The sequence below is a fragment of the Anomalospiza imberbis genome, chromosome 6, assembly GCF_031753505.1.
Source record: "Anomalospiza imberbis isolate Cuckoo-Finch-1a 21T00152 chromosome 6, ASM3175350v1, whole genome shotgun sequence".
NCBI lineage: Eukaryota > Metazoa > Chordata > Aves > Passeriformes > Viduidae > Anomalospiza > Anomalospiza imberbis.
The window spans coordinates 53,963,719-53,989,743 of record NC_089686.1 but is presented as its reverse complement, the minus strand read 5'-3'; the positions used below and the strand labels follow the sequence as shown (position 1 = coordinate 53,989,743).

Below are 26,025 nucleotides of genomic sequence, written 5' to 3'. Positions count from 1 at the left end.
CCTAAAGTGTGATTAAGTTTATAAGCCTAAGACAAGTTTCGATTGTGGGTTTTTTCTGTTTTGGTTAGCAGAATAATATTTCACTTTCTGTCTTCTCTTTTTTTGAAAAAGGAAAATGTGCTGTTCATTTATCTGGTAAATGTTTATCCATTCTGTGTTAAAAACCCCTAAACAATAGAATAAAATGGAATTAAACTTTAATATATTGCTTATCTTCAAGCACTGAAAACACTTAGAAAAACAATACTCTGCATGAAGAAAAAAGCCCTGTGTTTTACCAATATGTTTAGGAAAGGAATTGTTTTGGATACACTAAAGGACAGTATCTGTTATTCCATAAACTTTTTCAAAATATGCTGTAAATGGCTATTTACAAACTTGATTGCTTTTTAATAGCACATACTCTATGCTGGTGGGTTTGTTAAACCAGTTTACAAAACACATTTTTGTCAGCTAGTCTCATGAACAGTCTCTACAATTTTAGGTTTGGGGGTTTTTAATATTCAAGCTCTTCGGAAATTATCTTGAAGTGGTTGCTTTTAAACATGCAATAAATGGATGGAGAGAAAGGAAAGTTCTGACTTGCAGTAATGATGTCAATATAGGTATTTTTAAGGAAGAGAGCACAACTAGCTTAATAAAAACAAAGGTACTGCAGTCCTGATTGATTTCAGATCTGACTGAGATAACAATGCTAGCAACATCCTTGGCCCATTTGCTTTACTGACCTTTTGTATGTCTGTGCCCTGTAGCAGTTGCTGGTTTTTATTATGATATTGCACAATTTTTATTATGATGCTGCATTTTTTGTGTTTGAGGGACAGACAAAATTTAAAATATTTGAACCACTTGCAGAGGGTGAAAAAAAGATGTTTGATGGGGTAAGTTTTTGTTTTCACGCTGCCAGACTCCAGCCCAATTTAGGATCAAGGCACCTTTCCATGGGGGTAAGGATGAACAGAGGGGTGTGCACCTCACCACAGCATCTCCCTGAGCCAACACACACTTGTGATGTTTTTCTATCTGCTTGTTTTCTTTGCCTGATTTCAACACAATTTTTTATTTAGGTGAAACTAACCCTTCTTCCCTGAAAACTCTCATCTCTTAACTGTATTCATTCAGGAAATATTTATAACTCAGATCAACAGTTTTGAGTTCTTTATGCCTTTTCTCCTTGCAGGCTGGATTTTGCCTTGGGACCAGAGACAGGCAGGACAGCAAATGCCACCACAGCACACCTCCAGGCAGTCCAACAAGATCCTGCAAGGAAACTTCAGAGCACAAAGCTAAGTCTTGATAAACACCCCAGTGGTACAGCACAAAACTGTGTTTTGTGAAAGGCTGGATGCTAAAATGGTACTGAAAACTGGAGCAAGTGTAAATGTAGGAATGAGCTGACTCTGCCCAAAGCTTTTGGAATGCTGGTTCTCACCGGAGAAAATACCTACAGACCCAGGTTGTCACCCTGAACATGATGCTCCAGTGGGAAAGACATCATCACACCCACTCCAGCCACGTAACAATTCCCATAGCCTCCATCGGGACCTCCCCAGGCTATAAAACATCGAGTGCTTTCTCTGCTAATCTTTATACTTACTATTCAGCCATCAGGCTCTTAGAAAGGACTCAGCCCACGACATTTTAAACAAGACTTAAGAAGCCAGGCAACAAAACTCAGCCATCAGCTATTTTTCATGGTAAAACAATGTCTTGCTGGTTTGACAGAAAGGCACACTTCTCGCTGATGGAGAGTCTTTTGAGCACCTATATCCTGTTTGGTTTCTCTGCTTGATGCCTATTTATTTGGGAAATTCATGGTGCGATTCCCAGAGGTTTGGATGCTGTATCACTTATTCACGTCAATAAACAATCTGGAGCACTGTTTAAATATGGAAACACTTTGTAGCAGCACAACCAAAGGCACTGGCTGTGCTGGACTGTGCCTGAGGGGAAAAGGGTGGGGGGAAGAGATCTTTTGGTGAAGACAGCCATTTATCTTTCATTAATCCACCAACACCACTGGGGCACACCACACAGCTGGAAGATTTACAAATTCTGCCCATCCCGCCCTTGAGCTGGAGGCTCTTCTGGTTTGGGTAAGGATATAATTGGTTGCACCATTTACTGATAGTTCTGCTCTCTCCTTAATTTTTAGATGCCAAAACTGAATCTGTTTCTGCTGACATCTCAGTGTCTGGGTTTGGGAGACACTTGGTGTTGAGAACTTCCAGCCACCACTGGTAGCAGAAGAGCTCTCAGAGCAGAGCTGCAGAAAGCAGTGTCCAGCCAACTGGAAGCCAACACCTTAAGGTGAAACTGCACACCCACTGCCCATGCACCCTGTGCCCAAACACAGCACGGCTCCTCCCTTTCAAGGAACACCCACAAAAATATCTTTCTCATGACTGTAGAGCCTCAACAAGCCCGTCAGAGCTCCCAGCACAGTGTGAAGTGTTCTGCTCGAAGACAGGCTGCTCCTAATCTCCAGAACTGTCACCTGCCAGCACCGTCTGGCATTGCAGGTGCCTCAGAATTCCTCCATTCTGTGTCAGTACAACTGTCCCTCTGTGAGAAACAGCTCAGAAAAAGGAAAATAAAATTACTACTTATGGTATGTCCAGTGAAGATGAACAAGCAACAGCAGCTTTTTTCTGGGATATTGCCTGCAGCACACATCACTCGCTGTGTCAGACACAGGAACTCAAATTTAAACAGATGCAAAATGACAGAGGGGGTTGTGGCAGTGATGGAGGGAGGAGCTTCTCTTCCTAGGACACAATAAAAGAACTAAAAATCTACCCCCTCATTACCCACTTTCCCCATCCTACACTGGATAGTCAAGAAGACAAAGGGTAATGAAGGACAAATAAAGTGCACAAGTGATTAATTAACATTTAAAACACTCAAAAGCAGTCATTAGAGATGAGGTTCCAAAGCAAAGGTTCATGACAGGGCATTAGTGGCAAGAAAACACCAAACCAACAAAAAAACAGACAAAAAAAACCCCAACCACCAACTATTTTTGTAACGGTACTTGAGAAATTTATGAATGGCAGTCTGCGATGTGGTTGCCCGAAATAGCAAAGATTTGGACATGGTGACCCCAGGAGTTCCTGAGAGCAGCTGGCACAGAGGCCACGCGTGAACAGAGGGTTTCCCACTGTTCCCTCTCCTCTCCTGTCAGGATGGGCTTTTCCCTCTGAGTTACAAACAAAATTCAGCATCAGCATAAGGAAACTCACACAAGGACAAGGATGATAAATACTGCCCCAAAACCAACAACTCTATCCAGAAACCCAAAGGGAATTTTGCAAACCCCACTGGCCAGATGCCTCTCTTCCTCTACTTTCTTCCAAGACATATTTCCCTGGATTTCTTTTCATTTTTGTTGCTTTAGGCTATATGCTACACATTTTTCTTGTGAAAAGATGCTTGCAACGGGATAAAGTACTCTAGGTCAGGCTTTTCCAGCCCTGAGCAGCATTACTGCATGTTCCCTACCCAGAGATATTGTGGATTTATGTTTAGTTTATGAGTCCTAGACCCTTCTCTGAGGAACTGCCATTTAACTGGCTAATTATCCCTGCCCAGATGGAGGATTTTGCACTTGTCTGGTTCTCATCTCCAGCCCTGGGAGCACATCTTTTTCCAGGAAGATAAGCAACAAGTCTGCTTTAACAATGCAAGATTTAAGGCTGCTAGTACCAGATCCAAACCTCCACAGACACAAAAAGCAGAAGGGGGAGGCACTGACTTCACTGGTTCAAGTTTCAAGAAAGTTTTGGTGGGGCAATCTGTCATCAGCAAGCTTTATTTTAGATCTATTATCAACTGTCCTGCCATGTCCAGCCTAAAGTTGGCATAGAGGAACAGAGCTGCCATTAACCCCTCTGGGTGCTTTTTTTTTTTTGAGGAATTTGATGGAAATACAAACCATGTGTGACCGTACTCGAAGCAAATGAAACCAGTACTTTTGAGTGGCCTGACACTACACAGATCCAATACCTAAAATTGTGGAATCAGGGCAGAAGTTTGGGTTTTACACAGTAAAACTTAGGAGGAGTAAACCTGGAGGAGATTCTTCTCTGTAAACATGAGAGCACATCTGACGAGGAGATCAAAAGGAGAACTTACACTAATTATACCGAAAAACAATCAGTGCTCCAGAACAGATAATAATGAGAAATGAACACTGCAGGAAACTTTGATGTACTTCTTAGATAACTGTGGTACTTTAAAATTGGATGCAGTTCAACCATTTAAAACATGTCAGTCTGAGATCTACATTTCAGATTGAGAATGTGTTGATGCACAAGTAGATTTTAAAATAAACACACGGTGGAGCAGAACACAAACATGGATTAAAATAAAAAAAAAAACAACCCAGACCCCTGCTCTTCAGTTAAATCTCCCCTGTTGAAGAGGCTTTAAAACCACTTCTCCTTCACACAAGCTAAACCCAATTGCCAAATTTTACTGAAATCATTGTTAATAATTCCGTTTGCAGCCTGGATTGGCTGGGGTGCCTGTTGACTCAGTGCAATTTGAGTCACAGGCACAGACTACATCACACTGCCAGCTCCTGCTCCCACCAGCAGGCACAACACTTAGGGCAAAACGTGTCAGTCCTGATGGAGGAGAACACAAACCTGGGGATATTTCAGCAGGCCATTTGTCTTGCTGATGCTAATGAAGACTTCTCAGAATAGGTAGGTCTGGTTCATTACTGACTAAGCTGTGGGACCAAGCTGAATAGGTGTTCCCAAAAGCATCAGTAGCGACAGGATGGGGAACACAAAGCAAAAGGACAGAAATTTGGAGACTTTCAAGCTTATCTAAACATACTTCCTTATGCTCCTGTTTAGCAGTAAAATATTTTCCTGTAACACCCTTCACCAGAAGGTCACCTAAAAGGAAATAAAGAACTAAAAAGACAGCTAAAGGCACAACTAAAAAGAGAGGTAAAGTTTTTCTAAGACTGCAGCTGAATGAAATATGTGAAGACAAAAGCCATCACAGGGCAGGAAAGAACCATTCCAACAGCACTATCAACCCATCCATTTACACAAGAAGTAATGTTCATGTGATACACTTCATTTTCACTCTCTGCAGCCAAGCCATGGGAAGTGGATTTTCTCAGTATCATGATGTGACTTTTGCTGGGCATCAAAAAACACATGATAATCTTCAAAATACAATGAAAATTCAGAAATGCTATTAACAACAAAAAGTGCTCCCCCCCCCCACATTTCTTATTTACATTTCCTGTGCTCTGAAGTTTAAAATTCCTATGAAAGTCCCATCTGAGGGCATGGAGAATACAACTGGAAGAGGTCCATGAGCTCCACAAAAAAATTCACATAAAGATAAATTTTTGGAGCACTCTCTCTAAATAAACTACAAGACAGCACATGCTGCCAGGACTACCCTTCAGCAACAATATGTGCCAGCACCTATTGGACTGTTAATGAAATTGGCCATTAAATTTAAACACTTTGGAGGATGGAGAAGAGCCTGTGGCTCGCTGGTTTTAATTATTTTGCTGAAGAGGGGCTAAGAGTGTGTGTGACAACTCCAGGGATGAGCATAGCACATGGGGACAGCCTTGAACGAAGCTGCTCATGTTCCCTGTAACATCCACACCCCAGGAAGTACAGCTTTTCAAATTTAAGCAAATTAACCAGTGGTCCTCATTAACATGGCCACCCTTAAGGACATTTGACCCAGGGCACAGAGTGGGGCATCAAAGGGGACGCGGGGCACTCTCAGTTGCAAGCATGCACGGGCTTGCTGCCACCAGAATGTCCTGACACGTGTCCATCATGTCATTTTCAAAACAGCTGCTGCCCATGGGCGCTGTTGGAGTGTTTAATTACATGGAATAAGCACTGAGGGCCCAATGCTGCTCCAGCTCCCACGCTGGGCCACCAGCAGGGCCACCACGCTGGGCTCCTCTCACCCCAGGTGACAGAGCACAGCTGTCACCTGCAGGGTGGCTCCTTCCAGATGCCCACACCATTTATTTCCTGCTGGAGTCCATCCCCTGGAGTGCTTCTGGAGCCAGCCAAACACACAGCACATGAAATCTGAACATGCACCACCACAAACATTGCTTTCCTTTCCTTAAGGGGCAAAGGAAACAGCTCTCGTTTTATTTTCATGGTGCAACAGCAGCCGGCACCAAGGAAAACAGAGGCGGAAATACTTTTCTAAAGCCCTTTTCACAAACATTTGCCATCTGCATGCTGGATGATGGACTGTGTTCACACACTGTGTGATTCCAGGAGCAGATTTCAGGGATTTCACATTTCTGAAGCAGTCAGGATTCAAATATTTTTGCAGCCCATATTTCTTTCAATCAATTACTGCCTACTGGTTACAGAAATATTAGAAATCCTACAGTTCATAATTCTTAAGGCCCAAATTCATTATTTGAACACATAAATCTGCTGAGACAACATGCACCTTCTCCTCTACCCTGAAAAAGGATTCCTGGAGCCCATGAAGCAAACTCCCAGGCAGCAAGCTCTGTTCACATGGAAATGTTAAAGAGGAGAAACAATATCAGAGTGCCCCCTATGTTTATAATTATAGCTTTAATAACATTCCACCTCCTTTCTAATTTTTCCTCCAGATTCCATTTTTGTCCTGTTCTCAGTGACAGCCTCTCACAGGCATTCCCAAACTACAACACATACTTTGGTGAACTATCAGTTTCACTTGCTCCACACTGATTTTTACTTGATGGCAGCATTTATTTTTTCCTAGTGGAGCTATGAGTTATTCCCTCATAAAGAATAAAGCATTTTAGAGATAAGTGCTCTCAGAAAGATTTAGCAAGTTTTAGTCATCCAGGTACACACCCATCTGTTCACTTTTATCTGGAGTTTTTGATGAGATAAAGTTTTACAGGGATAGAGGAAGGAATGACAGGATTGAAGTTTTAAGGTATATGATCGTAGAGTAAATTAGGGTGGAATGAAACAGCACTACCAAGTCCAAGGAAAGGTAAAGGCTGCATGAAGCAGACTCAACCAATAAGTTATTGATCAAGTGCTGAAGTAAGAGAATGCTAAGGATGGGACAAGATCTCCTAATGAGCTAAAGCAGGTATTGCTCTAAGGTCCCTGCTCCTGAAACCACACACAATGGAAAGCAAAGCACTTTGTTGATGTAAGGGCTCAGAAATGCTGCAGTTATAACCCTCATGGGCCAAGTTCATCATTTTACTGTATAAATTCAGTGAAGCAAGGTGGGTCTTTTCCTCTTTTTTCCACAGAATTTATTCACCCTATCTCACACTGCTGTGCACCACCACTAAAATACAGAAAATGCAAAGTAAAACCCTTGCTCACACAAATTTTGACAAACCCTCACTGCAAGACACCAGCTGGAGCAGAGCATGCTGGATTCAGAACACACTTTGGCTCATGTTTACAAAACCAGCCCCTCAAGCCACACTTTACCAACCAGTGTGGAACCCAGAAGTTATGAATATGAAAGAAAACTCTTCAGGGCTAGGTTATCCTCCGTCTGTCTGGGTCAGACTCCTTGCTCCCTCCTCAGATATGCCTGGAGGCAGCCTGGAGATCCAGCCTGTAGGAATGCACCGGTTTCCCACAGCGAATTTCTGTGCCCTCCAAACAGGGTGAGTAAATATTCCCTAAATAAAAATTATCTCTGGATCATGCCACAGATGTAAAACAAATAAGGCTGTGTAAGACGAGAAGCTGGAAAAGAGAGATCACCCAGATTTGCCCTCTTTCAACAGCTTTTAAAAAAGATCCTTTTCCCCCCCAGGTGCAGCCTCTCTGGACTACCCAGATGCTCCCACATGGATCCCAAGAGGACTCTTACATTCCTGGGCACAGCATGTGGCAGAGGAATGGGAGCAGGGGGCACATCTCCTACATCCAAGGAACTGACACTCCAACAGCATCCAGCTGCTCTCTGCATCCCTCACTTCCTTCCCAAACATAACCAGCTACTTACCCCATATCCCCAGACTTCACAAATAGCTGGGGCACTATTGCTATTTTTAATGAAAAAGAGAAAGTATCAGAAAAAAAAGGAAAAAAATAGAAAGAAACCAAGAAATAAAAAGAACAGACACGAAATTAAACAATCTAGCCTAAAATAAACTCTGTGGTATTATCTGTCTCTTGTCAAAAAGTTATTAGGGAATAAAAGTGACAGACTGTCTACTAAGATACATCCCATGACCAAGTGACACACCTAAAACTTGTCAAAGACTTCCCTCTGTTGATGTGTCTGCTTATCATTAGTGCCCACACGTGTTACATTACTGTGTACTCTTGGAGGGTGAAAGCTCTTGATCTATTTCTTGCAGGGAAAGAACACTTCTTTCCCCCACCTGATTTCACCCTTCTGATGTGACAGGTCTTTGTCTGTTCCTCACATAAACCAGAGAACTCCTCGACTAAAACCAGACTCCATGCAACTATTTTCCCTTAAAAAGAAAGTCAATAAAACTGGAAAATATGAACAAAACTGGAACTGATCTATCAAAGAACTGTAAACAAATTTTCCACCAGTACACATTCTTCACACTGAGGAATTACTACTGGTCAGTATTAAAACCAGACAAATGATGTGGTGCTTTGGTGAAAGAGGGGATGAAACAACTCATGTGGACAAGTTACAGAAATGGGTAAACGAGCTGGTGCCTCAGCCCAGACAGCAATTAGCTTTTTGGAACTCGGTGTCTGGTGTCCAGCCCTGCCTGTAGGGCCCCTACAGAACATCTCACATCACAACTGGAACACCAGGCTTGGCCAGCTCCACTTGAAAACTGGGCTTTGACCACAGCTTTGATGTGGCTGTGCACTGGGTATGTTCCCATGAAGTTTTAATTCTTGTTAAAACTGCGGGAGGGTGGAGCAAGGACACCAGGAGGGCTCAGGAGAAAAGCGCTGCCGTGGGGGCAATCTGGAAAGGGTTTCCTCTGCAGTGTAGCCAAAAACATTCAGAGGGATTTAAAAACTGTTTGCAGATGAATATCTGTACTTTTTTTTCTGAGAAGAAACTTTAAATGAAAATTAAACTGAGCAAATAAAGCAAGCTAGATCTATTGAAATAGAAGGTGTACGAATCATGGGAAGGGGAAAAGAGCAAGAGGAACACTTCACACTGGAAGGTGCACCCAGGAGGGCAAGTACACAAGAGTTTGAGTTTGAGCAAGAGCAAACTGTGTGTCAGAAACCAGTCTACACTACATCAGCTGGACAGATGGAGAGAGATCTTACCTGTTAACATTGCTAAGACCAGATTCAGTGAAAAGACTCATTTTGTTTCTTCATTATCTCTTCTTGAGGAGCAATTGAAACTCTCTTTTCCACCCCATGAATATCTATTTTTATTTGCTTTTGTCTCAATGCAACCTGAGTGATGTCACGGTAGCCCAACAACAGTAAAATGTTTCTTTCCCAATGTTGTGAGGAATCCATAGGCCAGGGTACCAGAATTCCCTGCCTTCCTGGACTGCTCCTCAGAGCATCCCAACACCAACACAGCACTGCGTCATGGGATTCTAGCACCCAATGGTATTGAGTCAACCAGAAAAGAAAAGTGCCTTCAGACATGAAGTGAAGAAAAATCCCTGGCCTCCCCAGAAGGTGCAGGAGTCAGTTCAAAACTGAACCCTAAGAAAATCCTGGTCACAGAGGGTTTTGCCTTTTAATATGGTTTAGATTGCAATCCTATCTGTCTCCACAGCTTTGATGAAAGTCTTGTTTTCCATGTCAACCGTAATCAATGAACTAAAACAAAGAACTTGACACATGTACATGTCTCCAATGTACAAACAACTGTCTGTTTCCATAGAAGAACCAGAGAACAAACTGAAATAACTCTAAAAAAATGAATTCCTGATCCTGTAATGAAGGCCACATGGTCAGCTCAAGTGAGTGCAGAACTGGAGAGGCAAAACTGATCCGTTTTACCCAAACACCAATACTGATTTCATCTCTTACTTCATCTCTTGTTCATCCCCGTACACATTGCAGGACTCACCTCTTACTCAGCAGAGCATTGGCAGAATTAATTATTGAGTGTTTAATCAAATCAAACAGTGAATGAACATACCCTGGAGTACGAGTTCATGGAAAATACAAAGCAAACCCAACATCATCGACCGAATTTTTGTGGTTGAATCCAAACCTCTTATCTGTACTCACTGGAACCATTCTGGTCTGGGCTGCACACAAACTTGTTTTGTACACCAGAGTCAAACACAGTTCAACAAAGCAGAAAATCAACAGAAACACCATTTGGAAGCTGGATATTAGGAATAAGTCTTGTGAGATTTTAATGCCATCATACTCTAGATTTTGCCCTGGTTTGGGAATAAACTGATATTCTGAACCCCATGTTACAAATCCCACAAGCCCAAACTCAACCTTGCTTCCACTGGGCACCACTATCAGCAAAAAGTGACTGATCAATAATCAGTGGCCCTGTAAGTTCAAGCAAGAAATAGTACCAGCAAAGGCTTTGGATCTGAGCTGAAAACCCATTTAGTTAAGAATATTTTATTGTGGAAAAGCACGTGGAAACAGAAAATAAGTTAAAATGATAAAGAGACCTGAATAGAAAACCCATGGTTATAAATGGAACAGTCACTGTGAGCAGACAGTTCTGTACATCCACATCTGCTCCAGTTCAAAGCAGTTCATGTGAACCAGGGCAAGGAACTATTTTTTCCTTCAGTGCTGCAAACCTATCTGCAGTCTGGCCAGGGCACAGGGTAGGAAGAGGGAGAAACCACCATCACTGGCTCAATCCAAGTTTCAATGAGATGGAGCTGCCACCAACATCTCTTCTTGCCTTTCCCTATTTTCCCTCCCATATTAAAACGCACTTAGAAGAGAACAGCAACATTTGCACACACTTGTGGAAATTAAAGCTGTTTGTTTTTGCTAAACCAGGCTTAACAAAAGCTCTGTTTTTGTTCCTCTGCTCACAGATAGTTTCTGTTTCACAACTGTCCCTTCTGGGGCCACTTTGATGATAACGTGGGAAAAACAGGCAGAACAGTTAAACAGGGAAATAAATATATAAAAATAACGGAGCTGCTCCAGGACTCATTCAGGTTCCAGAAAAGCTCAGATTTCCTGCCTGTGGATAGCTGAAACATTTTATCTACCCAGTTTGGTCTTTGTTTCTCTAATATCCTTTTTCTCCTTCCATTGAATCTTTTTTTTTTAAAGTAACAAAGAAAGCAGTGGCAAGAAAAATGTGGTGCGAAGAAACAGAAAGAGCACTCAAAAAAGGGTGAAAGCTGGAATGAGCTCCCTGTTTTGCTCCATACTTCAGAGGAAAGACACTCCCCTGTAATAATCTGGTCATGAAAAGTATTTATCTGCCTACTTACATTATTAAATGATTACACACATACAATCAGTGGGATTTAAAAGCTTTTTTTTTTTTTTTAACATCAGATCGTTCACCTTGAGGTTGAAATATGTTTATAGGGTCCCTGAGTTTATTTGCCACAGGAAAAACATGAAACTTCCCGCAAACAACTCTGCTCCTGACAGAAAACCCGCTCAAGTCAGTCAATACTGAGTAATTGCTGGACTGAAATCAATCACAAGCTCCCAGGAACTTCTTCAACTGGGTTTTGCTTTAAAGATTTAGTGCTGTGACAGATGAGGAGCTGAAATCCTCAGCTACCATTAGACATTGTTTCCAAACTGGATGGCACAGCCTCCACTGGAGCAGAGCTCACGAGAAGCTCCCTGAAAGGCAGAGATCTTCACTTCAGCTAAAGAATCCTTAAAACCCCTCGCACAGGTGCACAGTGAAGGAAGGGGCAGGGCTGGGCAGTTACATGCTGCTCATGCCAGGTGGAGAAAGCGCTGTGGAGGGTGGGAAGCTGCTGCAGATTTCCCTCAGACACTGAGGCATGGAAGCTGTCAGGGCACACGGGAGGGTCTCCTGCTCAGCTGCCTACTCGCCACCAAAACCAGGGCTATCTGTACACTTAAGTGCTTCTCTGGATGAGGGCCAGAGGGCACAGGGAATTGCAGGACACAGCCCCCAGGAGCTATTCTGAGAAAATATACTGAAGAGGGAGAAAAAGGAAAGCTTTCATTAATTTATATTATCAAGACAACAAAGATCTTGTTTTGGAAACGATAATCTGGTTCTTTTAACAGAGAGCTTAGCAAGATGCTACAAAGAGAAGCTTTAAAAATTAAATTATTTCATCTGCCATTTAGGAACTACTAGCTTTAAAAGGCTCAGATTTGATTTCTATGCCTCTGGTATGTAACGATGTTTAAAATCTAAACCAAAGCCTGTTTCTGCTATTCCTCTGGTAATTAGTAGATGGTCTCTGGTTTTCATTATCCAACTATTCATTTATATTGTTAGATGGGCTCGAGTAGTTAAGATTAATCAAAAATACTTTATCACAACACACAAAAGACAAGTCATTACGGCACTGTAAGAACAGAGCACAATTTCTCTTGCAGCCAATGACTTGTCATTATTTTCAGTGTGTTTGAGAAAGGAGATTCATTCTCAAAAGAAGATGATCAGCTGCAAATTTACAAAATAAGCTATTTAATTTTTTCAGTGTGATGGCACTCCTCACTCCCTTACAAAGTAAGCAGCAGAGTGAATAAGCATAGCCTGATAGTTCAAACTCAATTTCTGAAGTAAGGAGTACCTAGAACAGTTTTACCCTGTGTGATATGGGCCAGACACAGAGCACTCTGCTTCTTCCTCACCTACACAGTGCACAGGGTCTTACCCTGGACAAATGTTCTCTTCTCTCAGCTGGATCCATTTCAGGTGAACTAAAATGACACTTCTTGTTCTCTGCTGCCTGTCAAACCCCAAAATTCAACATATTCATTCTAGTCATATGCCAGAAGTTCTGCAACTTGAATGCAATGCAAATGGAGTGATGGGCTCTCACAGTATCTCCCTAAAGTTTGTGAAGTCCTCCAAGATCTGTGGATACAGAAATACCTTCTAAAGCATATACGAAAGGGCTGGGACATGATTTTGGCATTCAGCCTCTTAACCTGTCAGTTAAAGGAGGATCTTCTGTTTATCCTTGAGCACAATTGTTCAGAAACAGGATCTGTTCCTGTTCCAAGAGCCCAAACATCATCTAACACCTCAGGGCACATGAAGTCAAATATTTCTCCAGAATGACTGAATGTGAAATCTGTAGCACAGGAAGAGTGTCTCTGTTAGCTGAAGTGTGTCCTGGCAACGTACCTCAAGCTGCTCTCTCGTGCCTTTAGCTGGCCTCAGCTTTCTGGCAAATGGATTATTGACAGCATTTAAGATTCAAAGATGAAATAACATTTCAAATCCATGTCCCTGTCAATGTCAATGCTATACCCTAAAAGACAAATTGTGGGAGCCTGCAAACAAAACCCTGCTAGTACAGTGCTGATACCCAAAACCCCAGAAACCTTGAAATGAAAGTTAAGGATTCCTCAATTCACACCCTCTGTACAATCAGTTACGCTGATTAAAAAAAAAAAATGCAGTATATGGACACTCACACTTCATTATTTTGTTTGCCACTAAGAGAGGTACTCCCAAGATATATCCTGGCAAAGGAAATGGTGCTCAGCATGTTTTAACTTAGATTAATCACCATTTTTAATGAGTGAACAAAATTACAGCATCTTCTGCTACTGCTGTACAGAGGCAGCCTTAAATTTCACCCAAAGGAGACCTCTACCTAAAAATTCCTATAACAGTCATTTATTTCCAGATCTGTTTGATTCAAATTTATGGTTGGTTGGGGGCAGAAGCATGATGAACTGACTGTATGCCCTAGGAGAATAAACTTGTGAACATACATCGCTTGAGCTGATTAAAGAAAAGTAAGTGTCGCTTTGGATTTGGTCTAATGAATCTTAGGAATAGTGTGAGAGGAATAATTGACTGGAATCTCACTTTTATTACTTTAGTGATCAATTAACCTTAAGAATTCCACTTCTAATGATTTTTTTTTAACTTTTTGCACAGAGCTCCAAGGTCTTACCACACTGGAGGCAGATGCAGAAAGCAGCTTTCCCCTACATGCTGCCCATGCCATGTGTGAGACCCCTGAGGCACAACCCCAGAGCCAGCCCTTTCCCTCACTGACCCCGGAGCTGGAACTCCTACACCTGGCGAAAATCCTGGAAAAAGCCTGGCTCCACATCCTTACTTTGTGACTCAGACTCATTTCTGTTTATACTCTTGTGAGCTGAAGAATGATGATGACTAGTAGCTATATAGATAAATAAAGTATATTAAGTCACAGGAAGTAAAAAGGGAAAACCATTAATTTATTTTTAGTAACCTGTTCTTGCCATTCATCAGAAGAAGAACATCCAAAATTTTGCAGTGAGATACAAGCATCTGGATTGGGTTTGCTGACCACATACCAGCATTCAGACTACTCACAGAGAAGTGTTTGCCTTCTTTAGACCAGTCCCTGACTCTGTGCCAGGAACACAGGATACAGACAATAACGGAGTCACTTCCACTAGCAGGAAAGGGTGCTGTCATCACACAGGCTGCAGCTGCTTGGTCTCCCCCTTCCAGTGGTCCTGCAGTAGATTCCTCCCTACAGATGCACCTTGGCACCAGCTGGTACATCACAAACTAGGAAATGAACAGGAAAAGTGTGCGCTGTCTACACACCTTCCATCAGCAGTGCCCACACCATGTCAAACACCAGGGAAAATGTCCCAAGGTCCAGATTGCCTTCTCCAGATGGACAGCCGAAGTCCTGCATCCCAGCTGGGGCAATCCCCAGATACAGAGAATGGACTGAGAGCCACCCTGAGGAGGAGGACTCAGGGTTTCTGGCTGAAGAGAAGCTCATCTTGAGCTGTCAAGGTGTGCTGGCAGCCCAAAAAGCTAAACATGTCCTAGGGGTGCCACAAAAACAGCGTGGCAAACAGGGTGAGTTAGGGGATTCTGCTCCTCTATTCTGGAACACTGCATCCAGCTCTGGGGCCCCAGCATGGAAAGGATGTGGATGTGCTGGAACGAGTCCAGAGGAGGGCATGGAGATGCCGCAAGGGCTGGAGCCATCTATGAAGCCAGGCTGGGAGAGCTGGGGCTGTTCAGCCTGGAGAAGAGAAGGCTTTGGAGAGACCTTAGAGCTTCTTCCACTGCCTAAAGGGGCTCCAGGAGAGCTGGAGAGGGACTTTGGACAAGGGCCTGGAGTGCCCCTGGGGAATGGCTTCAGACAGGGAGGGCAGGTTCAGATTGGATATTGGGAAGGAATTGTTCTCTGCGAGGGTGATGAGGCCCTGAAACAGATTCCCAGAGAATCTGTGGCTGCTTCATCCCTGGAAGTGTCCAAGACCAGTCTGGACAAGGCTTGGAGCAACCTGGGATAGTGGAAGATGTCCCGGCCCATGGCAGGGCGTGGAACAAGATCCTCTTTAAGGCTCTTTCCAACCCAAACCACCCTGGGATTCTGTGACTGTGGCAATGCTAATCAAAACCAAAGAGATGATGATTAAATCTGGATCTGGATGCTCAACTCCCAGACACTGAGTGAACTCAAGACACCCACACACCTTCCCCTCCTCTTGCTGGTTTGCCAACACAGCACCAATCCAACAGTGGAAAACCTTTTGAGGCCAACAGCGCCGCGCCACACTTGTGATGAATTTAACGGAATTGCATAAAAGCTTCCATCTCTTGCAGCCCGCAGAAGTTTTTTTTTTGTTGTTTTTTTTTTTTTTTTTCTGGGCAGTCATACCACAAGCATAAAGTCACACCATATTTTGAATCTTTGCCTTCCAAAATCTGGGAAGAATTGCAAGGCATGCTCACTGACATGCCTTGTGGTGCATGGGCAGCCAAGATGCCAAAGTGCAAAGGGTCAGACACAAATACGCAAGAGGTTTTTCTCTGACTGTCAGTGCTGCTCTGGACAAGTGTCTTTAACCAGCCTTACCTCAAAGTAGTAAACACTCTAAAACTTTGAATGATGCTTAGCCCTGAAACTTCCACCTTGGCTCCCTTTCCACTTCTTAAGAAAGATTATAGAACTCCTACAATATAATGTTGAAAAGTAGAGTTTTAAAATGTATTCTGAGTTCATTATTTTACCTCCATGATGTCACTGAAGTCACTATCTGCTCACTTTTCCTATTCAATTTTTAACAGTGTGTCCTGAATCTGCTCTGAAAATGTAATTTAGTTGCTAGACTTTTCCCTTTTTTCACTAATTGAATGCTGTGAAATGTATTTCTCTCTCCCTGGCACATTTTCTCTTAGTAAACCTTATTTATCAACACATGGATCCCTATTGCACATCGCAAGCTTGTTCTGCAAGCAGGATATCAGCTGACGTCAACGAAGATGTACAAGGGCCACCAAATATTTTGCAATGTGTTTAGAAAACAGAGATTTTTCTTGTTTTAGTCTGTACTCATCAGGATACAAACAGAGGGAGAGGTAAACCAGCAGGACTGGGAACCAGGAATACATAACTCAGATTGTTTTGTATCACTAATGTCACGGTAGAAGTCCAATAATTTATAGGATATGAAAAGAGCAGTTAATGCCTGCTAACCACTTAGGCTTTTCATAACAGAGTTTAGGTTTTAAAACTCCCTCAGAGCACTTACAGTTGTGTGGAAAAAGTCATAGGTGTTTGTGTCAGTTTAAAAAAAGAAAAGGTTCTGCCTTTCAGAGCTGCAGTCTGAAAGGCCATCTCAGTAATTGTATACATTATTAATATACCACTGATAGGAATAAGAATGTACATCCAGGTCCTTGCACAGATAGAGCTGCCAAGAATAAATCAGATATGTAGATAAGGTAAGCAGGCAAAGATATTAAGGAGGAATGGCACTGGGTCTGGTGTTACCGCTATCTTTCCATCAGTTCAAGTCTGGAAATAGTTTCCATAATGGCTGGAAGGACAGACTGCCACAGAAGGTTCAAAAAATGTGAACTGTGGGAGTCTGAAGAAGACAGCAAACACTAGCATGTGGGCCAGTCACAGAGGAGAGGCAGGGACAAGCCACTGGAAAGAGCAAAGGAAGCTGGAGCACGGAACACATGGAGCAGCACAAAGGCATGGAACAAAGGTGAGATGAGGACGGAGAGGGGACATGGGTCAGCTGCAGCAGAGAAAGGCTAAAGGTGCAGGGAGGTTAGGGGACAGGGAGAAGGGCTGGCCCTCCCACCAGGATGTAGTACTACTTTCAGAAATAGAGGGATGAGGGATACAAATCAAAGGCTAAACCAAATAAATATGAGTCTATTTCCCTGAGGGCATGTGGGCTCGCCCAGGACGCAGCCTGGTGACTAATGCAGAGGAGCTCTGCTTCCTGTGCATTCCCAGCCTCCCGAGCCAGGCAGACACTGTGGTTGCTAAAAGGCCCACATTGACCATAAATTACCTCGCAGGAACAATGGAGGCACCACTATCTCTGTGCTCTTCAAAGCACCAGAACAAAGTGGCGCAGTGTTAGTGGCATTGCTCAGATCTAACAGCTGGCACAAGATGACTTAGCACCACTGAAAATAACCCCGTGACAGGGCCCCAGCAAAGCTGCCAACCCCTGAAAATTTGTCATTTGTAAAGCCCCTTCCCCTTGGGATTTGTACCTATGACAGAACTGCAAGTCTTGTCCTGATCTCCAGTTTGGCTGCAAACATGGGTGAGGTCAGGGAGGTGAATAATGCCATGCCAGCTGAACACCTTCTGCAGTCTCAGAAATCATACAGAGCTCTTTCATCCCACTTTGCTGACTTGGCTTGTGTAATAAAATGTGAGGCTGTGAGCAGAAGGGCTTTGTCAGAATCCCTGAAAACACTCACAAGAAATAAGGAGAGAGGTGACTTCTGTTCCTGGAGCTCACTGAACCAGTGGTGCACCTACGCTGTGACCCAACAATTCTATATGAAATGCAAGTTTTGATAGTGTAGATGTACTTCAAATTCCCAGTCATCATGCTTGAGGACACTGACAAGGACTTCGGACAGGCTTTCCTCTGGAGCCTGCTCGGTGCCTTTGGCTTTCCCAGATCTCATCCCTGTGCTGACTGCCCTCTGTGGCAAATGAGGATATTAGCAGAGGGATCAGCCTTCCAAAGGCACAGGGCAAAGAATCACGAGTACCTGGACAAGAGGGAGCAGGCTGCTGAGCTCTGTAGAGGCTAAGGGGATCTCTTTCCCCAGGAGTCACAGACCTTGCTGTACAGTGTGATACAAGCACCTCTTCAGCACTATGATCTATGTGAGAACAGCTCCTTCCTGCTGGAGAGGTTCCTGGTCAGAGCTGTATCCCAGGGGATCTTGCCCAGGACCCAGCTGTGTAAGATGTCAAACGTGCCCTGGTTAGTGCCAAGTATCCCCAATAAAATGGGAGTGGGGCCAAACTTGACTTTCATCAGCCTTTCACACAGTAAAATCCTCAAGCTTTTCATGCCTAACACAGCCCCTTCCTTTCTTCCTCTCCCCAAAGTGATCCTAATTAAAAGTGAGCCTTATTTTCCAACCACAGCACATCCCCAAGCATTTCCTTTTCTCAAAACTGCCAGAACCCAAAGGGTGCAATTCTAGTCAAAAGGGACATTTTTCCCTTCCCGATGCCAACAAACACTGCTGCTTCCCAGGGTTACCCTGCTGCCTGCTTCTGTTTTGGCACGTTGCTTTCCCCCATATTTCACATCACACACCCATGCAACCTCAGCGTGTGGCCCCAGAGCTCTCCACCATCCTCCCAGCACATCCACCACAGCTGACTCCACGATGCCCTGTTTCCCACACCCTGATGCCCTGTCAGAGCTCCCAGTGACTGCCAGGGTGCCCTGCTTGCTGCCAGCCTGGGGCAGGACAGGGAATGTTTCCCGTGGCACATGCCTGCAGTCCGGCACCAAGTCAGAGCTGCTGCCCCAGCCGTGTGCACGCTCACCCCCAGGAATTAATAAGTTATTATGACAAATTAAAATATTAAGTTAATGATGTGCATGACTGCAAGTTACAGAGCTGGAAAAGAAGTCCTAATTAAATCAATACAGTTATTAGTCCCTTGTCATCTCTGATTAATTATTAGCTTAATATGCTCCATCATTTTTACTGTTAATGGAAAGAACTGCAGTGCTACCAGGGGAAGCTGGGCTGTACACACCAGAAACCTATGGAGACATGCTGGAACTCCCAGCTCTGGGCTGAACAAGGTCTTTCAGAGAAGAGAAGAAGAAACATTTCATTTTGGGGTGCGCTGGTCTGACAGCATTTGTTTTCAAAGGGGGCAGATGTTTGCTCAGGGGATTTTTGACTGCTGAAAGGTTAAGGGATAAAGATTTTACTTCTAAAGCTGGGCTTAGACCCGGGCACTTGTCCCAGTGCTTCCAAGCTTTTCTCTGCAGTGACAGGATATCACCATGGTCCTTTCAGGAGCCAACATGCCCTTCCTTTGCCCCAGAGCCCACCCCAGTTGTGACCCTCACCCCATCCTCACCAGATGCACTCATTACGCCATGCACAGAGAAGGAGTGGGCACCATAATAAGCTGGCAGGCATCAGCTGTGGTGCCTGGCTCCTCAGGGCACAGATGAAGCTCAGGACACCTGTCCTTTCATGCCACCGCAGGGCCAAAAATAACTTTTCTCCTTGGTAGTGATAACTGAAACAGTACTTTGGATTTAGGCAACAGATAGTATCTACCCAGAGCTCAGGGGAGCACAGTTTCCCTTCTGCTTTGCTGTCTTCCATCATCCTTTCACTGTGCCCAACTTCTGCCTAACTCCTTGCAACGAGCAGGTTTCCTTTGCTGTCTGCAGGAGGATTTTTTTGAGTGCAAAAACTTCTAGGATAGTTCTCCATGTGTCTCTCCAGCAAGTCACAAAGTGAATTTATACCACAAATGCTGCTATGTCATTTGACAGGAGCTTTGTATTAGAAACAGCTTTTACAAACAAGCTCTTTTGGATAGGTTATCAACAGAAATACAAACACACACTGCCAAGAACAAAACTGCTCCTTGAACTCATCAATGAAGCTGTTCATGCTTCTAAGGGGTGATTCAGTAAATTAAATAATGTCACTGTAAAAGACTGTGCTTCTCAAAGATAAAAAGCCACTCAAATGATTTCTCAGGACTCTCACCACCCTATCACTGCCATTACCTTGTGATAAATTGCCACCTGGCCCATGAGTAATGGTAGTTCCTAGTGCCATTTTATCATTTAGTCCTCTTACTGATATCTCTGTTAATGTACTGCCACAACACTTCAGCTTCCCATGATCTACTTGCCTTCCACTGCAGTTGTGCAAAGTTGGAGCTCCTTATTTCCAGAAGAAGTTAAGGTGGGACAACTAGTGTCATGCAGAAACCCTGTCCCCTGCTCCTTAGATATAAAGCCCACCTGTTTTGTGTCAGACATTAAAGAAAAAGTTTAAATTCTGAGCGCTCTGGCCAGCCTAGGTTTGATGAGTAAACAGCATTTCTTCTAGAAATGGGCTGAACTCCAGTGAAATATTTGGCTATTTAATGAGCAGGCTCTAGGATAACGGTTTTCGTGGGAATCCAAAAAGAGGGAGTAAAGAAAAGGGCTCCCCGCGCTATTCTTAGCTGCAAACAGCTAGATTTGGAATTTTGATTGTAAAGCATGGAATTTATAAATGGTGCCATGCTAAATTTACTTCATTTGTATACAATTCAGCCAGATAATCAGAAGTGTTCCAGCATGTTCCTGGTTAGCATCTCGGTTCTGGTTTTATTGTCTCCACGCTAGTAGAAAAAATGCGCTCAGTAAATAGTGCTTGCAGAACTTGTGTCCCAGTGCGTGTGCCTGAAGATTTTCTCTACAGAGATTTTATATAAATGCACATGTGGGTGCACATGCATGCACACAGACACTGAGCCGTGATTTATTTCCAGAGGGAAGCCAAGGAAATTCCCACCCCCTACCACTTAAACGATCTGCTCTTTGGCTCCAAACATTCTGCAACTTCTCAGCCAAGGAATGTATTTTCCCCTTCCAATATAGATAATTTATTTTGCTGAACACATTAGTTAATGATAGTGAGATACATGATTTAGTCAGTTCTGTAAAAACATTACTGACAGTCTCAGACAGATCCATTTCATTTAGCAAGTTGGTCTTTTTTTTTTTAGCTCGTCTTCCGCAGCACGGTGTGAATTAACAGCAATCATCAACTCAAGGATCTGTCACATATACTTCGTACTCCGGCAATTTTTCATAATTAGATTGGCTTCCCGCGGTTAGACGAGTTTTTAATTATGATATTAATATAGGTTAAAAGGACTTCACACTGTTTTACGCTTCGGAAGGCGGGAGGAGGAAAGCGGGCAGTGGGAGACGAGCAATTTCATTTCACCGGTACTCTGTGGCGATTATTTCTGGATTTTTAAAAATAGTCGATGAAACGCTAATAATAAATCCCTTATCGGGGCAGCCGGGGCGGCCGCCCGCCGAGCCCGTCCCCGGCCGAGCAGGAGCGTGCCCTCATCCCGCACCTTCCCCAGCGCGGCGGCGGCGGCGGCGGCCGAGACTTACGCGGTCCCCAGGGCGCGGCGGCCGGCAGCCTGCGCAGGTGGATCTCATCCTTCTCCATCGCCCGTCCGAGCTCCGCAGCCCGCCTGCCACTTGGTACCAAAGTGAACTTGCCAGGATCCCTCCTCTCGCCGCTCCTCCTCCTTCGACCCCCCCGCTGCTGCCGGGGCGGGCGCGCTGCTCCGGGAGCGGCTCCGCGCAGCGCCCCGCCGCCCCCGGGCACACTTTAAATACGAGCGCCGGGCGGCGGCCGGCCCGGCCCGCCGGAGCGCGGCCCTCCGCGGGGAGCCGGCCCTCCTCCCGCCCTGCCCTTCCCTTCCTTCCCCGGTGACGCCGCGGCTCTCCCCGCCCGGCCGCCCCCGCGCAATCCCCGCGCAATCCCCGCGCGTACCTGCGGCGGCGGCGGGGCTGACCTTGGGCGCGGGGCGGCGGCGCCGGAGCGACGGCGGCAGCTGCGGGCGGGGACAGCGCGGCCGCGAAAGGTCAGCGCGCCCTGCGCGGCGGGAGCCGCCGGCCCGCGCCCCGCACTCGCCGCGCACGGCGGAACCCCCCGCGCCGCTGCCTTTTTTGTTTTTTTTTTGGTTTTTTTTTTTTTTCCTCCAGAAGCTCCCGCACCTTCCCGTTTTTTTCCCGAGGTGAAAAGGAAAAGCGAGGCTGGGTCTGCTGCTGAAGCCCCGGGATCGCTCCCCCTTGCCCAAAGTGCGGGCTGGACACTCCCCGTGTTTCTCACAGCCCCGGTGGGAAAGGTGACGAGATTCCCAGCTGGGAGAGCAGGGTTAAAGTTCTCCATCCCGCTGGCACAGGGGCAGCCAGGGCAGCCCGTTTCCCGGGAAAGCTTCTTCTCCCAGGTCTGGTCCTGGAGGGATGCTCTGAATGTCGCTGTAGACACCAACAAACTCGAGCCCTCAAATAACAAATTTTTTTAAGCTTTTTTTTTAGAAATGTGAGGTCTAAAATAGCTGGCACTCACTTTTTACAGCTCCCGCTGTGTGGCTATAGTATTTATACAGGGGTTTGAGACTGATTTCAGGCCATTCACCTTTTATGCGTTCCACAGGGATTCCCTGGTCTCTCCAAAGTTACAGCTTGAGCCCGTGCTGTGCTGCAGAAACCCACTCAGGCAAACCTGACACAGATTTATCTGCACCATTCTCTGACTGCTTTCTCTCTTTTTTTTTTTTAATTGTAATCTCAGACCAGCACTTAACCCTCAAAAATAAAAAGCCAGGAGTGTGCAAGGGCTCTGCCAGAAGGAAAGAGGATCAGCAAGCTTCCCAACTTCTGGCAGGCAGCCCCCAAGTGTCCCACATTTGCAAGTTCCTCTCACTGCCATGCTCCTGCTGTACCCAGGCCCTTCGTGGTCCACTTGCATCCAGGGAAATTGCAGGGACATTGCTGAGTGGCATCTTGCTGGTGGCTCTCACCCCTAGGGTACAGATGATGGTTCTAATTCCACTCTGAATTCCCCTTTGCTACTGAAAATGTGGCGGGTTATGGCTTGGGTATCTCTGTGGGGCTGTTTTTTGGAGAACTGTAAAAGTCTCTTTCCTGGGTTGGCTGGGGGTCTGACAGCAGAGGCAGAAAACACAGTGTGGTAAATACATGAACAAGGGAATTTATGCATATGGACTTTCCCTTCATGGAATATAAGCCCTAGAGGCCCTGAGTCAGGATGGTTTCAGGCTACATTTCCTATCTTTTTTCCTCCATTTTAACTTTTGGTCTGGTTTTGGGACAGTTTGGATGGGACTATTTTTAAAGTGCACATCACTGGGTTTAATTTTAGCAGGGGAAGGGGCAAGCAGATTGTGTTGCACCGAAGCCTCACTCACCAGCTCTCTTAACCCCCAGATCAAAGGCACTTGGGAACGTGCTCTTTTCCCTTCGCCTGTAATTAATTTATTTTGGATGGAGATCTGCCACAGACCCAAATGTGGGCACGGGACCAATACATATATTTGTTTTACAAATGTGAGACACAAAGAGAGATCTGGGAATCGTGCTAGATTCCAGTATTCCATCTCGACGTGACCACAAGCTCCATGAGCATCTGCTGGATAGAGCTGGGGTGGGAATTCAGCCTGGATGTATGCACAGTGCCTTCATCATTGAAGTGCCACCTTTCCTGGTGGACAGTGGGCTTTCCCTACTGAAAGCCCAGCCAGAGGTAGATCAGCTGATTTATGACATCATTTTGTAGCAGGTTTTAGGAAATTTTTATCTGATAAGTCAAATTTTGAGAAGTAAAATGTGTTTTCAGGTGTGTATTCCAGCTTCACACTGAAAAAAAAAATAAAGCTGACATTACTGCCTCATTTGAGGTATTTAAGTCTTAATGAGCAATAACTTATCTTGGTGTCCTGAAAATTAAAATACATTAATTGCCTGGTATTATTTTAGAAGGTCCTGGGCTGACACGGCCCAGATTTGAGTGGAAATGGAAAAATCTCAACACAGTGTGGAACCTGTTCTCCACCCTGTAGTACTGAGACGCAGGACAACAAATTCCCATCCCACAGCCCTAGATGGGTTCTGGTAGATCCTTTAGCTTCTCTGGAGAAGCCCATTGTTGGAAACTGCTGTAAAGATAACAGGAGAGTTACAGAAACCATGGTAAAGAAACCATGAGTCTGGGCAGAGCCTGCCTGACCTCCGTCTCCCTCCGCTGCTTCCCCACGCTATTCCTTTTACCTGTCAATGTTCCCTCCCCTGTGTGGGCATATGGGCTTTGTAATTGGGCTAACAAGGGCTGGACCACTCACCTGAGGTGACAGAGCCACTCTGTGGGACTGCTCAGGCTCCAACAGGCGCAGAGGAAATGCGATTTGTCTTCTCAAGAGCCCCATGAGCTAAAATCAGCTGCTGGGATGACAGGAAGCAGAGACTCCAGCTCCAGTTTTCTTCCTCAGCCTGTGATAAACCCAGCATGCCATCTCAACACATACTTGTGAGAAGAATGGCGAGGGGATGGAGAACCCTCTGTCTGTGCAATAAAACAAAAATGCTCTCCCAGCAGTGAGGAAGGCGACAGTGGGGCTTGGCACCCACACCTACCATGAGTGCTCTTGCTGGAAATATTTACAGTCTGTGAAATGAATTGTGTGCCTTCTGGACAATAATAATGCAGCTCTGGGCTGCTGTGCTCTGGAGTGGAGGCTCTGTGTGCTCAGGGTGCTCGTGATCTGAGGAAATGCCTGCGTATGGCACCTGCCCCACCACCCCAAATGGCAAACAAGCAACCACCCACCCCTCTGCCTTGGAGTTGCCTCTGGATTGTTTTTCTGAAGTCTTTTACGCTTTTGAGGGGCGCTCAGAGTAGGCAGGGATCCACTGCAGCTCTGCTCTCAGCTGGGGCACCCAGAGATAAGAGCCCAAGTCCCTGGCAGGCACCCGGGGCAGCGTGAACACAATCACATGATGGTGAAACAAACCCTGGCTTCACCAGCACACACAGCACAGTCCCTGGCTGTCATGGCCTCACAGGCAAAAATAAAATAGTGTATGTTGTGTACAATCAGGTTCCAGAGAGCCCTAAAACCACTGGCAACACGGGAACGGTAAACAGGGAGTGATAAGTCACAGTATAAAAGCTAAGGCATGCCCAGAAGAATTAGCAGGTGGCAAGATTAAATAAATAGGATGAGTGGTTTTGCCATGTACATGTAATGCACTGAAACTATAGGATTATTAAGTACATTACTATATACTAGTAAATAGAACAAAACTATATACAGGATACAGAACATTGTTACATTGTCATGAGATACAAGTTAAACCAGAAGCTTTTTTTTTTTAAGGGATGAGAAATATTTACAAAAAACAAACAAACAAACAAAAACCCAAACAAAACAAACAAAACAAACAAAAAAACAACAACAACAACAAAAACCACGCTCCAATGGCGTCTGCTGTACAAAGGAGTCTGGCTGTAATTTTCAGCTTAGTAAACCCTCAAAGCTCTGATGGTTGGAGAGACATTTGTGGGGATGTTCTATTTCCAATTTCCTTTCCTTGCTGCTTACCCCTGACAGACAGTGGGTCCTGGGTGAGGTGGACCTCAGAGTATGGCAAGTTCTTGTGGCTCTGTAGCACTCAGCATTTATGTAGCGCTCATGTACCTAAAGCACAGACGATTCTGTTTGTTTTGAACTCATTTAGGTGTGTTACTTCTGTGAGCAGTCTCTGCTTCTTTTTTAAATTTTTTTTTCTTTTTTTTCTGGTGATTTAACATTTTGCAAAGCTCAGTGAGAAAAAATGTTACTGCTTGTAAATAGTAATGCCCAGGAGGAGCAGGACTATTCCCTTTCTTAGGTCCCTATGAAATACTTTCACCAGCTGCTGTCAGCCACGAATCTGGGAAACACCCCGGGTTTTCCCATCAATGCCGCCGAAGTTTCCGAGTGTCGTTTTACAGAAGTGGTTCGAGGCACCTCCCACTTCTTCGCTGTGCCGTTTGCAGTCGAGAGGAGCACCAGGCGAGAGCCCCGCA

General features: G+C 44.8%; 1 protein-coding gene across 8 annotated transcripts in view; it reads right to left on the bottom strand.

Moving 5' to 3' along the window:
• The window catches only part of ANO1 (anoctamin 1), a 71,325-nt gene extending 49,639 nt beyond the window's left edge, over window positions 1–21,686 (bottom strand). For all 8 annotated transcript variants that reach the window (XM_068194216.1, XM_068194219.1, XM_068194217.1 and 5 more), the window contains exon 1: window positions 21,540–21,686. In XM_068194216.1, the coding sequence (XP_068050317.1) occupies window positions 21,540–21,597 (58 nt within the window). In that variant the 5' untranslated portion in view covers window positions 21,598–21,686. The remainder of the gene's footprint in view (window positions 1–21,539) is intronic.
• Window positions 21,687–26,025: the final 4,339 nt, after the last annotated feature.